The sequence below is a fragment of the Buteo buteo genome, chromosome 9, assembly GCF_964188355.1.
Source record: "Buteo buteo chromosome 9, bButBut1.hap1.1, whole genome shotgun sequence".
In the NCBI taxonomy this organism is placed as follows: domain Eukaryota; kingdom Metazoa; phylum Chordata; class Aves; order Accipitriformes; family Accipitridae; genus Buteo; species Buteo buteo.
The window spans coordinates 10,637,366-10,650,495 of NC_134179.1; the positions used below are offsets into that span (position 1 = coordinate 10,637,366).

Sequence of the window (13,130 nt, forward strand, 5' to 3'; positions counted from 1 at the left end):
AAGTATCAGGAAGCTGCATTCAAGAACCAAGTATTTCTAACTGCTTACTCAGCAGGAAAAATACAAGCCAGAGACTGCAGGATTGAGTCATTTTTGCCAGTGAATGAGACTGCGCATCTTTTCCAGCAGCAGCAAACTAAATACTGATATATGTTTCATGACACTAGGCTCCCCTCAGTAAGCCTGCAGCATAGATACTGGCGTTACGTTCAGTTTGTTCAACACCCTGCAGTCATCTTAACTCTCCTCTCGCTGCAGATTAATAAATTCTTCAAATTTAGCATTCACAGCCCTTTGTGCAATCATGCTGGAAATAAAGGACCACCCCCATCCACACCTCCAGTAGATATTTTCATTTTCTACTTTGGGGCAAAAAAGAAAAAGAAGGGGGCGGGGGGGGGAGAAGAGTTTTTCTTTGAAAAGGGGGTTGCACAGTGGGAGAGCAGGAAGCTCTGTCAGATCAAAAAGCGGCTGCATAGGAACAAAGGCTGCATTTACCTCAATTCTCACCCTGCAGCCTGGAAGTTACATAAACTCAGAAAAGCCTATCAGCTGCCTTAATTCTGACAATATAGTTATGATGAGGATTTCTTGATTCAAAGTGCAACTATACAGAGTAAAAATAATAGCATTTCCAGCCTCCAGGCCTTCACTAACACACACACACAAGTTAGTTACAATGCTTTAACTCTCTTCTGAGAAAGGGAAGTGCATTCAAGTGCCGGTATTTGTCAAGTAACTCCAGAGCTTAATGTTGCTTTACCTGGTGCCTTGCTGGCAAATCTACATTTATAGACATGTATGTATTTAACACAGCCTCTCCCTTTTGGTATGATACGCTGGAGGCTGTCATGAAGTTACTCAGAAAATTAACTTACGCTCTCCATTAATTTCTTTACAGTGTATTTGTGTGGCGATGTCTTTGAAAGGAGACTCTCTTGCTGCTGCTACTGCCACCAACAAGTGACTGCTCTGGACTGGACAGCCATGAATGCCTCTACCCCTTTGGCTGCTGTAATTTCCATACGATGCTGCATGGGTTACACATTTTCAGATTTCTCATACAAATTTACCGAATGTGAATGTGATCTTGCATTTGAAAGACCAATAGCCTTGAGAAGGAAGCTGAAGTTTGAAAGGGAATCCTTTTGTAACCCGGGTAGGCCAAAGTGATGAACAGTTCACTCACGGAGCTATTTTGCCTAATAGTGTGTTGTTATTCAAACCATGTCTGAAAAGGGAGCACACTGAGAAAATGCTGGGCCCTTTAATTTGTGCAATTTCAAAATGTATGGCTTGAACATTTGTTCAAGGAAGTTGGTGTTTTTACAACACCTGCTTAAAACTCAAATTTGGTGCAGAGTAAAACTGCAAGCTTTTAATGAGCATGCTGGGGTTCACACTTCAGCTTTCAGTAATCCAAGGAGCAAAGTATCATTTTTTAAGTCCATTTTATTTTTAAATATATATATATATATTTGGCAAAATTTTCTATCCATGAAGTGCCTTTGAATAATTTTCTAGTAGTATGGGCTACAGTCTTGCCTCCCACCAATTGCTTTCAACATACGGTGCTATAACTTTCATAGAGGAGGGCTAACCATTAACACCTTTTCCAGCTGTGTACTTACATTATCCCTGTTTTCTGCTTTGGTTTTTAATAAATACCTTCACAAGTGAATTCCAAAATGTTTCCAACAGCAAGAAGCTATGTGCTGTTCTAAGGACAAACTCCTGATGGCATTACACCTCTTGATAAGCTGTTCACAATTGGTTTGTGATGGTAGCTTGACTGCAGCCAGAATTTGAAGCTTAACAACTCAAACGGTGAGTAGAGGGGGAGAGACTTGGTTAAAGAAATTTTAACATGATGATTGCGGAAGTTGTTTCCCAAGTGTTCCTGCACTCTCCCTGCTTATGGGAACATGTGCTTTATAGTTAACTACTTGCAGTGGCCTTCTAGTGTATTTAAGAAGCAGTTTGAAGGCCTCCAAGAATTGCTATTTCCAATTCCCCCCATTCTGGAGGGGCTCCCTGAAGACAGCCAAAGGAACACCTGGTACAGCAGTAGCAGGGACTGTGTGTACCCTGCAGCAGGCAGCTAGTCTCACACTGCTTACAAGTAGACATAAATTACTCTGGTACCAGAAAAAACTTACCTATCCTCAAGGAAAGCATAATCCTTGCTAAATATGGACTCCTCTCCCCATCATCACTTCTCCCGCACCCCGTGCAGCCCCCTCATCTGTGATTGGGCTGTGGGATTGTGGGGCAGGAGGGGCAGCAGGCAGCCAAGATTAAAGGAGGGAGACTTGCCTCCATGTGGAAGTGGAGACCATGAGCAGATGTCTACAGCAGGCCAGTAAAGCCCTTCAACATTTGCTAATGAACATTTTGTCAAAACCAAAAACTAGAGACAGGGACAGTGGAATCTGAGAAACAAAAGTTCAGCTTTTTCCAACAACACTGTTTAGAAAGGAACACAAACTGTGGGCAATGTCAAAACAAAAGATTTTTGAGATTTCTGGCATGGATCAACATCCATATTTTGAAATTACCTTTCTTCTTTTAAAAAGACTGTTTGTTAATTAAAAGAAATAAAGGCCAACATAAAACATTTAGACTTACATTTAGTCTTTGAAAAGAAATGTTAAATAGTGCTTTAGTCCCAGTTCAGGAAATTATAATTCTGATCTGTGGAAGCTTCCTGCCAATCCGCTTCTGATGCCCACTGCATAAGGAGGGAGCTGTTGTTGGATGCAACAACTATCCAATTAAAGGAGTGGATCAACGTACATTTAACACACAAAAGTGCTTCAGCAACCTCAAAGAATCACCTTTTTTTAAAACTGAATTTATTAATGCCTTATATTACTATACAGACGATCAGTTTGTCAGATACACAATAAGAGTCCCTATGCAGTCTTTTTTTTTTAAAGAAACCTTCTTGATCAAATAATGTAATCATGTTAGGTGGTGACATCAGTGAGTACCTTCTTTGCTGATGTTGTAATGTTTGCCTTCCTTTCACATTGATTGTATCCCAAATAAAACCAGTCTTGTGGCAGAATGAATTAGTCAGTAGTGATGTGAAAAATATCTTAAAGCAATAGTGTCTGTCAGGAGAACACTTACAAGTTGTATGTTTATATGGTTTGGCTTTATGTATAAAATGTTCAGAAGTAATGCTGTATTATACTGTAAACTAAAATATTAGTGCATGAATTTATTTTTCAATGGTCAAGATGCCATTAATTTAAAATTTGTGTCTCAAATAAATTTGGGTACAAGTTTTCAATGTCCAGCTCTTAAATCAGATTCAACAAGTTGATCTGAAAAGACTATGGGGACTTGCTTTACAATTTCCTTCCAACTAGAACATGGCATCATACATATAAAAGAAACGAAGAATCTTCACTTCATTTAGCAGAATCTAAAATTTCACCTTTCACAATTTTCGATAACCAACTCACAGCACTTACTTAAGTGGCACCTGACACCATCACCCCCCCATCACCAAGCTGTCGGCACAGCTGGCAGTGGTAACAGCAGGGGCCTTCAGCATGGAGACCTCCTTGCTGCAGGCAACAGCCTGCACTACGAGAACTATGCGCTGAACTGAGCATCACCAGCCGACACAGCTACGTGGGACATCAAATCTGTAACTGGAACTGAACAAACTGCTTCACACTGCACATACGGAAAGAAAAGGTATTGTGAAAAATCCATCTACTCACATCGCTATGTCTGACAAACTATTTCCACCACCATGTACAATGGATATTTAATCACGATGAACTTAACTTAAACAAAATAAACACAAATATATTAAACTTGCCTCAAGAAAGCAAAATACCGATATTATTTTATGTCTATAAGCTTTATTGATACTTGGGGTTTTTGTTTGTCGTTTTTTTTTGCTTTTTTGTTGGTTTTCTTTTTTTACATTTCACAATGCATTCCACAGACTTAGTTCAATACAGCTTAAACTGCAAGTGTATAAATTTTCATTTATCATTTCTTGCATAACAAGGTTTTAAGTTTCCAAATGACATTTGCAGCATTAGATATTCAGTCCACAGATTATCAGAGTTTGAGAGACTGTAGAATTATTTGCTCAAAATCAACTACTGTACGTTTGTGCAACAAAGTGTATGCTGTAATTTTCTTTTAATAGATGTAGAGGTTCCTTTGTTCATTTCTCTTTTGTTTTTTTTAAACAGATGCTAGTGTTTACAGAGACATTTTAGTTTTTCAAGCTTATGTGCTATGGAGCTAGTCCAGAAATCAGTCAATTCTCTGAAGTATGAAGCACTGTGGAGCAGCTGAAAGATCTAAGCTTTGTGAAACACATATATATATATATATATATATTGGCAATTGATAAAACAATAAAATCACAATACAGCTATACTCATACCAAAAAGGCAAGATTTTTCAAAACTTGCTAAAATGGTATATTCTTCTAAAACATCTCATTTTAGAAAATCTGCATCAATCTACACAGACCATACACAGTGCACAAACTGGGAAGTGTTATCCTCCGCTCCACCTGCACTACCTCTTCTGGAACGCAGCAGGGACTACCTCTGATGAAGCAAAATGTACAGCTTTCTCAAATCTTTTGTATTAGCCAGTGCTGCACACAGGATAAAGAAAGATGATTAGTTTTAGATCCATACATAGCAGCGTACAATACTTAAGATGATGAAACACATGGCAGTCAAAACAGTTATTTTTCCTCAAACACTGCGTTGCTAAAAAATAAAGATCTGTGAAATTGCACTGCAATGTCAAGGGTTTTGCTATTCCCTGACCCTCCCCATGTAAATCCAAATGAGTATTTTTCCCCCCTTAAAAGATGAACTTCCTATCAATAAGTTGCTTCAGGCTTTTTATTCAGTTTTGCGCTTCAAGCCAGGGATCTTTGCTTGGATCCTGCAAGAGAACAGGAGAGGAAAAAGAACAGCATTTGAGTAATGAATAACAAAAAAGTAGGTGTAAACATAGTCTTAAAAACAGCAACGTGTGAAAATTATTATCACAGCAGCACAGAAATTATTACACTCAGAAACCAATGGAACCACTAAATTCTTCATCCACCCCTCAACTGCAACTGCTGAGTGCCTCAGGTTTCACTAATGGTTTCAAATACACAGAGTTCTATTAGAAATAATACAGTATCAACTTAACAACAGCATCGGCAAGAAAGGAGCCAATTTCACAACCATTCCAAATTCAAACAAAGGACTTCTTTCTCCTCCCAGGACTAGTGCATGTAATGCATTTGGTATGTACAGGAGTACCACAGATACCAAGAACCGTAAGTATTCTTTATGAAGTGAAATTAAAAAAACCAAAACAAACAAACAACTCACTTAGCTATCGCATCTTTGACATTCTTGTTCACAAGTCCCAAATAATGGTCAATTTGGGCCTGAAATGGAAGATGACAGATGTTACAGACCAGCTCTTACAAACAAACAGTTGTACCAAGACAGCCTTACACGAATGACCCCTGACAGAAGATTTGCATCCCAGTTTGATGCCAGAGCTCCCGCAACTTCAGCCACAGCACACGCTGGTGTTTGCCTCCAGGAACGCACACAGGAGCAGGGAATAGTGGGTCAGTACCCAAATAAATTGACCCCTGGCTTCTGCATGTTCCATCAAACTGGTCACTACTTGCCTTTGCCCCTTCCTTGTCTCGCAGCTGCACAACCCAGGCCCTCGGTGAGGGGCGGCCGGCTCCTCTGGGCACCATGGAGAAAGAAAGCTGCTTAGGTGGGCTGGGCCTGTTAAACAGCTTACGCCTTCAGAGAGCAGCCTTCAGCTCCTCAAGAGGATTGAGGAGCCCGGGTTAAGCCACACAAATTGTCCCTCGTCTTTCCTCAGACCTACAGGATTTCCTTTCACTGCAGAGTACTTTGTTCTTTCCTAGGAGCTCGGAGAGGAGCCCAAGAGGCTCCGCCATCTGCTCCGTGCCTTTCTTCCTCCCTTCCTAAGTCCCAGGCTGGCCTCCATGAGCAGCGTTGTTTTTGAAAGGGGAGAAGGAACTGCTAAGCCAGAGCTGGCTTCCCCCCTCCTGTGCTATGACCTGCCGAAGACAGTCCCTGCTCAAGCTCAGCTATAGTTTAATCATATGCTTTTTAGTTTAGCTCCTTCTTGCCTCTATCCTTTACATTAGTCTCTCCACAGGAGAAGCACCAGACAGTCTGTGCCAAGCATCTCCCACCTCCTTTTTTTGCCAGGGCCTCAGGACATGAATCCTGAATATCAGCTTCAAAGAGATTTCTTCGGAAATTGTTTTAAAAGTACTTACGTCAGGATTAACGTACCGTGCCTACTGCTGCTTTAGTCCTGACCAAATCTGGATCAGAAGAGAAAGGCCTCCAGGTTAATCAGGCCCTTTTCGTAACTTTGCTGGGGAAGCCTTCTTAGACTTCCACCAGAGAGGAGGAAGGGAAAGCACACACAGTCTGGACTCCAAAGTGAACTTGATTCTCTTGGCCCTAGCACTGACTCCTAGTTAAAGGCCTATCTTTCACAGGCTTTCAAGATTTTTAGAAGATTGAAATGAATTTTAGTTTTATTCACTTGTGTTTTTACTTCAACAGAGCTAATTTTATGCAGCATTTAATGAATCGTATTAAATGCTCACCTGATGTCTCTCATAAATAACAGGAACACTGAAGAGCGAAATCAAAGCTGGAAAAGAGCATATCAAAGGCATAAATACTGGCAAAAGGGATGGTGTTCAGGTAAAACAAAGACTAGTTTCCAAGCCTTGACATCTCTTTCAAAAAGGTACCAGAAAAAGAAATAACTAAGCCACACACAAAAATTGTTGGCCCGCAATTTAAATAATCCCTATTAAGGAGAAGTTGTGCTGTTCTCCAGGTCTCATTAACAGTACAGTAAGTCTGGTCATAAATCACATTTTCACTGTGGGTTATGCCAATTCTTCAAAAAGGACACTTAGGCTTCTGCCAGCGTCAGTTGGTTTCTGACACCTGAAGGCAGCCTGCTCTGGGATACAAGAAATAAAACTATCTGCAGCGGGACATGCCCAGAGCCAATTTTGTACCTCCTCCAAAGTCAGCAATTCAAGTAAGGCTAACCCTGACAGGGACAAGCACAACAGAACATGCTTTTAAATGACACAATGTCTGGAAAATCAGCAACCTCAAAGAATTCAACAATGCAATTCAAAATGATCTGTTCTGCAGTGTTATCAACATCCTAGAAAAAGGACACAAAACAGTAACATCTTGCTACATTCTCAAGAACACAGGAATAGCCTCACAGTACTGAGCAGACTTCAGTGCTTTTCCAGGGTTATTTTGTATGCCGGACATTTAACACAGTTTAGAACACTTACCCAGAATCAGTAATGTCAGACCATTAAACAAGGCACCAACATAAGTGAATACCCACATCAACACTGCAAACTAAAAAGGAAAAAAAAACAGCATGTCAGCCCACAGTCTGTCTTACCAGAACATACTAGTTAGAGCAGTGAGAGAACTTTTCTAAACACACATATGAAACTAAAACGCCCCAAACTCCACTTCACCCCATACATCTCATGTAATTATAGATGAGTGACAAGATGGCTGAAGGGTTCAGTAATAGGATACGTGGCCTCTTGCGTCTAGGTCATCGGGCTGAATTCAGCCCAAGTCAGCAGTGACCAAAAGCTGTTAGTACTCGGTGGCTGCTCAATGCCCTCTGCAGCATTGCCTGTACAAGACACAGCACTTCCAGTACTGGATTTCGTAATGATGGGCAAACACAGTTCCTACCTCCCACCCTTTCAAAGAGATGGAACAAGGCAGGCAAGTGAGAGGTTAAAGGGCTGGTGCAGGACACGGCACTCGGTGACAGAGCCAGAAAGAAAGCAGGTCATTTGTTTGTGTGGTAGCTCGACAGCCAACATACGAACACATCCACCGCGGGGCTGCAGCGCAAATGGCAGCACCAAACTATCACAATCACGCTTCAGCTCAGCAAAGGTCTCTTATGAACCGCTGGCTAGACTAAGCAGAGGGTTCTGTCACATCGGGAGAAAAACCTGTCTGGAAGGTAACATGGCAAGGTTGGCTTAATTGACTTTATTTCCTTAAAAAACAAAAAGACCAAACCATAGGAGCTTTAGATACTGAAAGGTTCAGGAAAGAGAGAAGTTAACAGTGCCATGAAAAGGAAGCTGGCTCTAAGTCAGAGACAAATTCAGAAGCAAAGACGTCCCTTCTGTTAACAGACACCTAAACCCTCACACTGACATTATTTCTGACTTTGTACCCCAGCCCCTAACTAACTCATACCCAGACGCCGCTCCTCCACCACCGCCACCTTGCTGCCTGCACTCACACAGCTCCCCTGTCCTGCAGAGGCTCCGCTCTGCTTCACCCGCTCTACACAAAGATCTGCAGAAGATCAAGCCCCTCAGCTTTCGGCCAGGTGGAGAGTGTCCCCAGCACACCTCTGACCTATACCGGGGTGGGAGGGGGCCGAAGGCTGCCAGCTCTATTTCTGTGTAGGATTCCTCCCCAAGGAAAATCAGCCAGTTTCTTCTAGTGTTGCACAGCCCATAAGGATCTGAGCAGAAGCCAGGATATGGATGTCAGACATAGTGGATTTACCAGTGCTTATTTCTTGCTAAGCGCTGAATTATGCTTTGCATTGTGCAGAGCATACAGATGAGCCCCCCAGCCCATTAATCAACTAAGCACATCTGGTTATTTTCTGTGCAAGACGCTGCAAAACACCAAACAGCCGGACAGATGTGGTGAGGAGGCTGCTGCTGGCATCAGGGAGAGAAGATCTGGGCACAGTTAACAACTGAAGATGAAGCTCTCTGACAAGCAGCAGGTACATGCAAGGAAAAGATGGGTACAAAGCACTGGAAAGAAAAAAAGTGCATGCCGAAAGACTGTGGGTGTGGGCAAGGATCTAGCCTGCAGCCAAGTTACTCAGAAGTTATGTATCCAAACACCCATTTTTAGCTTATCGTAAGATGCAAAATATCCAAACCAAGCAAATCAACAGCCAACAATAAGATAAGGGCATAACAATCGATACAAGTTCAATTGCATGACCCCTGTAATGAAATGAAGTTTACTTCAAGAGCTTCATTGAAAGCTGATCCCATTCAAAATTTAGTAGGATTAATTGCAAATGATGCAGTTCTTTATCTGTCAGTTCTTTCTAGATGTGACACTAAAGGCACAAAGTTAGCCCTCAGACAAGGCTGCAATGTTACCATCAACTGCATTCCCAGTGAAGGATTCTGGCACATTTATTAAGAAAAATAAAGCAGATTTCTCTAAACTCCCTCATGATTTGTTCGAACCTTGGCCCAGTTCTGGTCTCTGCAATACCAGGGTGAGAGCTGACTGCCAGCCTCTTTGCACAAGACATTTTAACAGAACAAATACTTTCCCTTCAGAGCAAGTCTGTACATGCAGTACATCCCCCTCCCCAGCAAAGGGACGGAAAGTCAACAACTTTTACTACAGCAAAAAGCCTCCAAGTTTGTGAACATGCAGAATGATTCTCTTACAGGCTGTGCAGTCAACAAACTAAATATGCCGGCTTCAAGCACACGCCGCAAAGCATCCCAACAGCTATCCAAGATCTCCCCTGCACAAGCACAATTACTGAAGCTAAGCACCAGCCCTAGACAGGGGAACATTTAGTAATATTGCTTAAGACTATGACCAAGTCAGAAAATCTGAGTTTGTGTATGCAGAGGGGTAACAGATATGAATCAATCCCAAAGTCCAACAATTATCAGAACTATCCAATCCTATTTAGTGAGCATTGATTTTATGGCCCAAGAAAGATCAAAATGCAGGAGTTAACATGTGACTCAGGCTTTGCTTCTCCGAAAGTCTGTCCAGGAAAGCATCGGGGTCTAATGATGCACTGTGTTGTGTGTGCAATTTTTAATCAGCTTCCCTTATTCATACTGGGCAGGAGAGGGAACCACTGAGCCCAGTGAGACCACCCCACCCTCTCTACCACATCAGTAAGGGACAGCTGTTTTGAAGGCTGGGGCTACCAAAACAAATGAAGTTTAGCAAAAAAACTCAGAAACATCTCCCCCCCTCCCCCATCCCCCCCCCCCCGTCCCACAACTCCTCCTTCTCTTCACACACTTCTGACAGTTAAAACAACACTCCTGGATTAACTGGAGTTGATCTCAATCCCACATCTACCTGTTGGTCTCTACTTTGTATTGGTCTCTCTTTTTTTTTTTTTAAACTTAAAAATGAGACAAAACTCAGAGAACCTTACAAATACAGAAAGGATTACCTGAAACACATCTAAACACTTAAAGCTCTAAGACTTAAAAAAAAAAAAAAAAAAAAAAGCAGAAGGCAACCCAGGATTGACCTACAAAGATAATATTGCTCTTCCCACACACTCAGGACAGAAGGAAAGCACAGGTCCCAAGCTCAGCCTGAACGTTATGATGATATCTAAACCAGTAAAAAATACAGTATATCTGATGGACTGAATCGAGTTTTTGCCCACCTCATTCCAATGATTAATGACTACCCAGTACCCAAAGCATACTGCAATTTAATGGCAAATCCAGAAATGTCCCATGTATCAGTTTCTTTACTATAAAACAGTTCAAAGACAGCAAAGAGCTCTGTTTCTCAAAACATCAGTTGAGCAATGACAAACTGAAAGCAACTGTGCCCCAGTGTCAGAATGGCTACCACTGCACAGCTGGGGGTGAAGCACCAGATCGCTGTTCATCAGGACAAAGTGCAGTTTCTCCTGGGATTCTCTGGCAAGGGCTCCTCTGGAATTGCTCCTCAAGAGCTGTGAGGAACTTCTCATGCTGCATAAATATTCAGAGTCCATTTTAAGACTTCCGTGAATGAAGCATTGTTTAATAAAAAAGAAAAAATCCTAACAAGACAGATTTTACAGCCAGAACTATTACACACAATAAACCGACCTGCAGACATTTTCTACATTAAACCTCTGTAACTTCAATTATACACAAACATGCTGTTTCCTATAGTGAAGATGTTTAAACTACAGGAGCCAAGATATTTTTAACTGGGGCCATTACATTACATAAGGCCTCAGCATCTTAACATTCTCCTCAAGCACAAACTCTTCAAAATCTGTAACTTGTGCTTGTGAACGGTCCTGACATTCACTGGTTTCATATAAGGGTTGCTCCCAACTCCTGTAAATTAGACTAATTAACCTACATAAAATGTTTTAAGTGTCAGAAGGAGAGAGGGGAAATGAATTAGTTCAGCTGAATAAACATGTCTTTCCTATATACCACAGTATTTTAAAAATTATTAGACTGCCTTGAAGACACTCTGACTGGAATTAATTCTGCTTCTAACCCAATTCCTCTGAAAGGCCTACTTTTTAAAATGGTGTTAACTGAAACAGCAGTTGGCGGTTTACTGCTTCCTCTTCCTTTACTGCAAGGGATTATGATCTCTAAACAAATGGTGTGGAAATTCTTATAACTCAGATTAATAATTAAGCCCTTTGTGATATGTTCCTTCAAGAAATACAAGTGACCTTGTGACTACAAGTTTTCCTGTGATGATGTTTAATCAGATCCAAACACAACTTAAGCAAAATAACTTTTCTTTGAACACTGAAACTCAATGTCCTTAAAAAACACAATAAACAAAGAATATGTTCCTTTCCTCCCTCACGCCCCAAGTTTAAGGTATCAAAATGCAACTGTAGCCGTGTAACAGTAACTCTTTTGGTCAAGGCTGTGGCCTTGACATGCTGCAGAGATGAATCCTAAGTACTCAGTCACTTAAGCACGAAGGCGAGACACAGCTTCTTACAGACCAAACTGATGGGCAGCGGTGAGAGGATTTAGTCATCAAAATTCAGACCCTGTGTGGAAACACCAGCAAGGCACAGACAATAATGGGCCTTATTTAAGCCATTTTGCCATAAAATGATTGCATTTTACTGCACAACCCTTTAGGAGTATAAAGATTATTACACAAAACCCCAGGCTAATATCCCATCTCCTCTTTCCTTTCTGAGAACATGAATCCTTACCAGGAGCAGCAGACTCCAGATAACCACCCGACAGCCTTATAATCTTTCCTATCTCCAGAGGAAAAGGCCTCTTAGTGCAGGAGACTTGCACAGCATCAGGTGCAACTATTCCGGCACAAACTCTGTATTTAAGTTGGAGCATAATGAGAAACTGGATCTAGAAACTCTGGGTAAGATCCTGAGATCTGCCTCCAATTTCCATTCCACAAATACAACAAAGACTTTTACAGCCTTCCTATTGTTCTCCAAGTTTCACTAGAAACCCCTTCCCCCAACCCCAAAACAACTCAAGGGACTTTACAAAGCACTAAGTAAGGGATTTACTGGAGGATAAATGCACCTTTATTTCAAGAAGATTAAGCAAACTGAAAAAGAAATGGACAACACGTACTCAGTAAAGGAAATAACTGTTTGAAAAACAAAGGCAGTTAGCTTGAAAGGAGAGAATATAATTCTCACGGAACAAAACTGAAGGGTTTTCAGCCAATTTTTTTTATTATTATTATTAATCACTGTCAATTTTGCTCTGCCACCTTCAATAAATGCCATTAAATACTACTTGGACATATTCAAGATATGTGTTAGGTAGTATTGCATGCTTTAGGGTAGAGTAACTTGCAAAACCCATTTCAGTAATTCGCATCACTAAAAGAGACAGCTATTCACACCCAAATCCAGGGACTGAAACAAGCATCCACCTTCCTAGTAAAACAAGGGCATCACTCAGTCCCACTCTGCCAGCAAAAAAGTGGACACAAGAACTCCTCCTGTTTAAGGCAAGCAACTGTGCACTAACCACTTGCTCATGTCCGGACAGAAACAAATTGAAAACCAGAACAAAACCAGACTGTGGCAGTCTAGCCCAAACCACGTATTTTCAAGAGGGACAGATGCATGTTAGTGACACATTCTGAATGCCCATATTGGAGCAGTGTCTTGTTTTCTTAAAAGATTTCTGCTGTTAAGCACCAGCAAGGACATGTAGCAGCTGAACTGCATGGAGCCAGAGCTTATTTCAGTTTTCCATTTGTTTTTATTATACTGTCAAAATAACATGC

The 13,130-nt window shown here is 41.3% G+C and overlaps 2 protein-coding genes across 14 annotated transcripts in view; one reads left to right on the forward strand and one right to left on the reverse strand.

Moving 5' to 3' along the window:
- EML6 (EMAP like 6) overlaps positions 1-2,858 on the forward strand; it is a 125,946-nt gene extending 123,088 nt beyond the window's left edge. The window contains exon 46 of the mRNA XM_075035348.1: positions 902-2,858. Within this exon, the coding sequence (XP_074891449.1) occupies positions 902-926 (25 nt within the window). The 3' untranslated portion in view covers positions 927-2,858. The remainder of the gene's footprint in view (positions 1-901) is intronic.
- Positions 2,859-3,861: 1,003 nt separating this feature from the next.
- The window catches only part of RTN4 (reticulon 4), a 74,880-nt gene continuing 65,611 nt past the window's right edge, over positions 3,862-13,130 (reverse strand). For all 13 annotated transcript variants that reach the window (XM_075035358.1, XM_075035359.1, XM_075035349.1 and 10 more), the window contains 4 exons: positions 7,382-7,451; positions 6,662-6,708; positions 5,379-5,437; positions 3,862-4,938 (listed from right to left, as the gene is read on the reverse strand). In XM_075035358.1, coding sequence (XP_074891459.1) covers positions 4,896-4,938; positions 5,379-5,437; positions 6,662-6,708; positions 7,382-7,451 — 219 coding nt within the window. In that variant the 3' untranslated portion in view covers positions 3,862-4,895. The remainder of the gene's footprint in view (positions 4,939-5,378; positions 5,438-6,661; positions 6,709-7,381; positions 7,452-13,130) is intronic.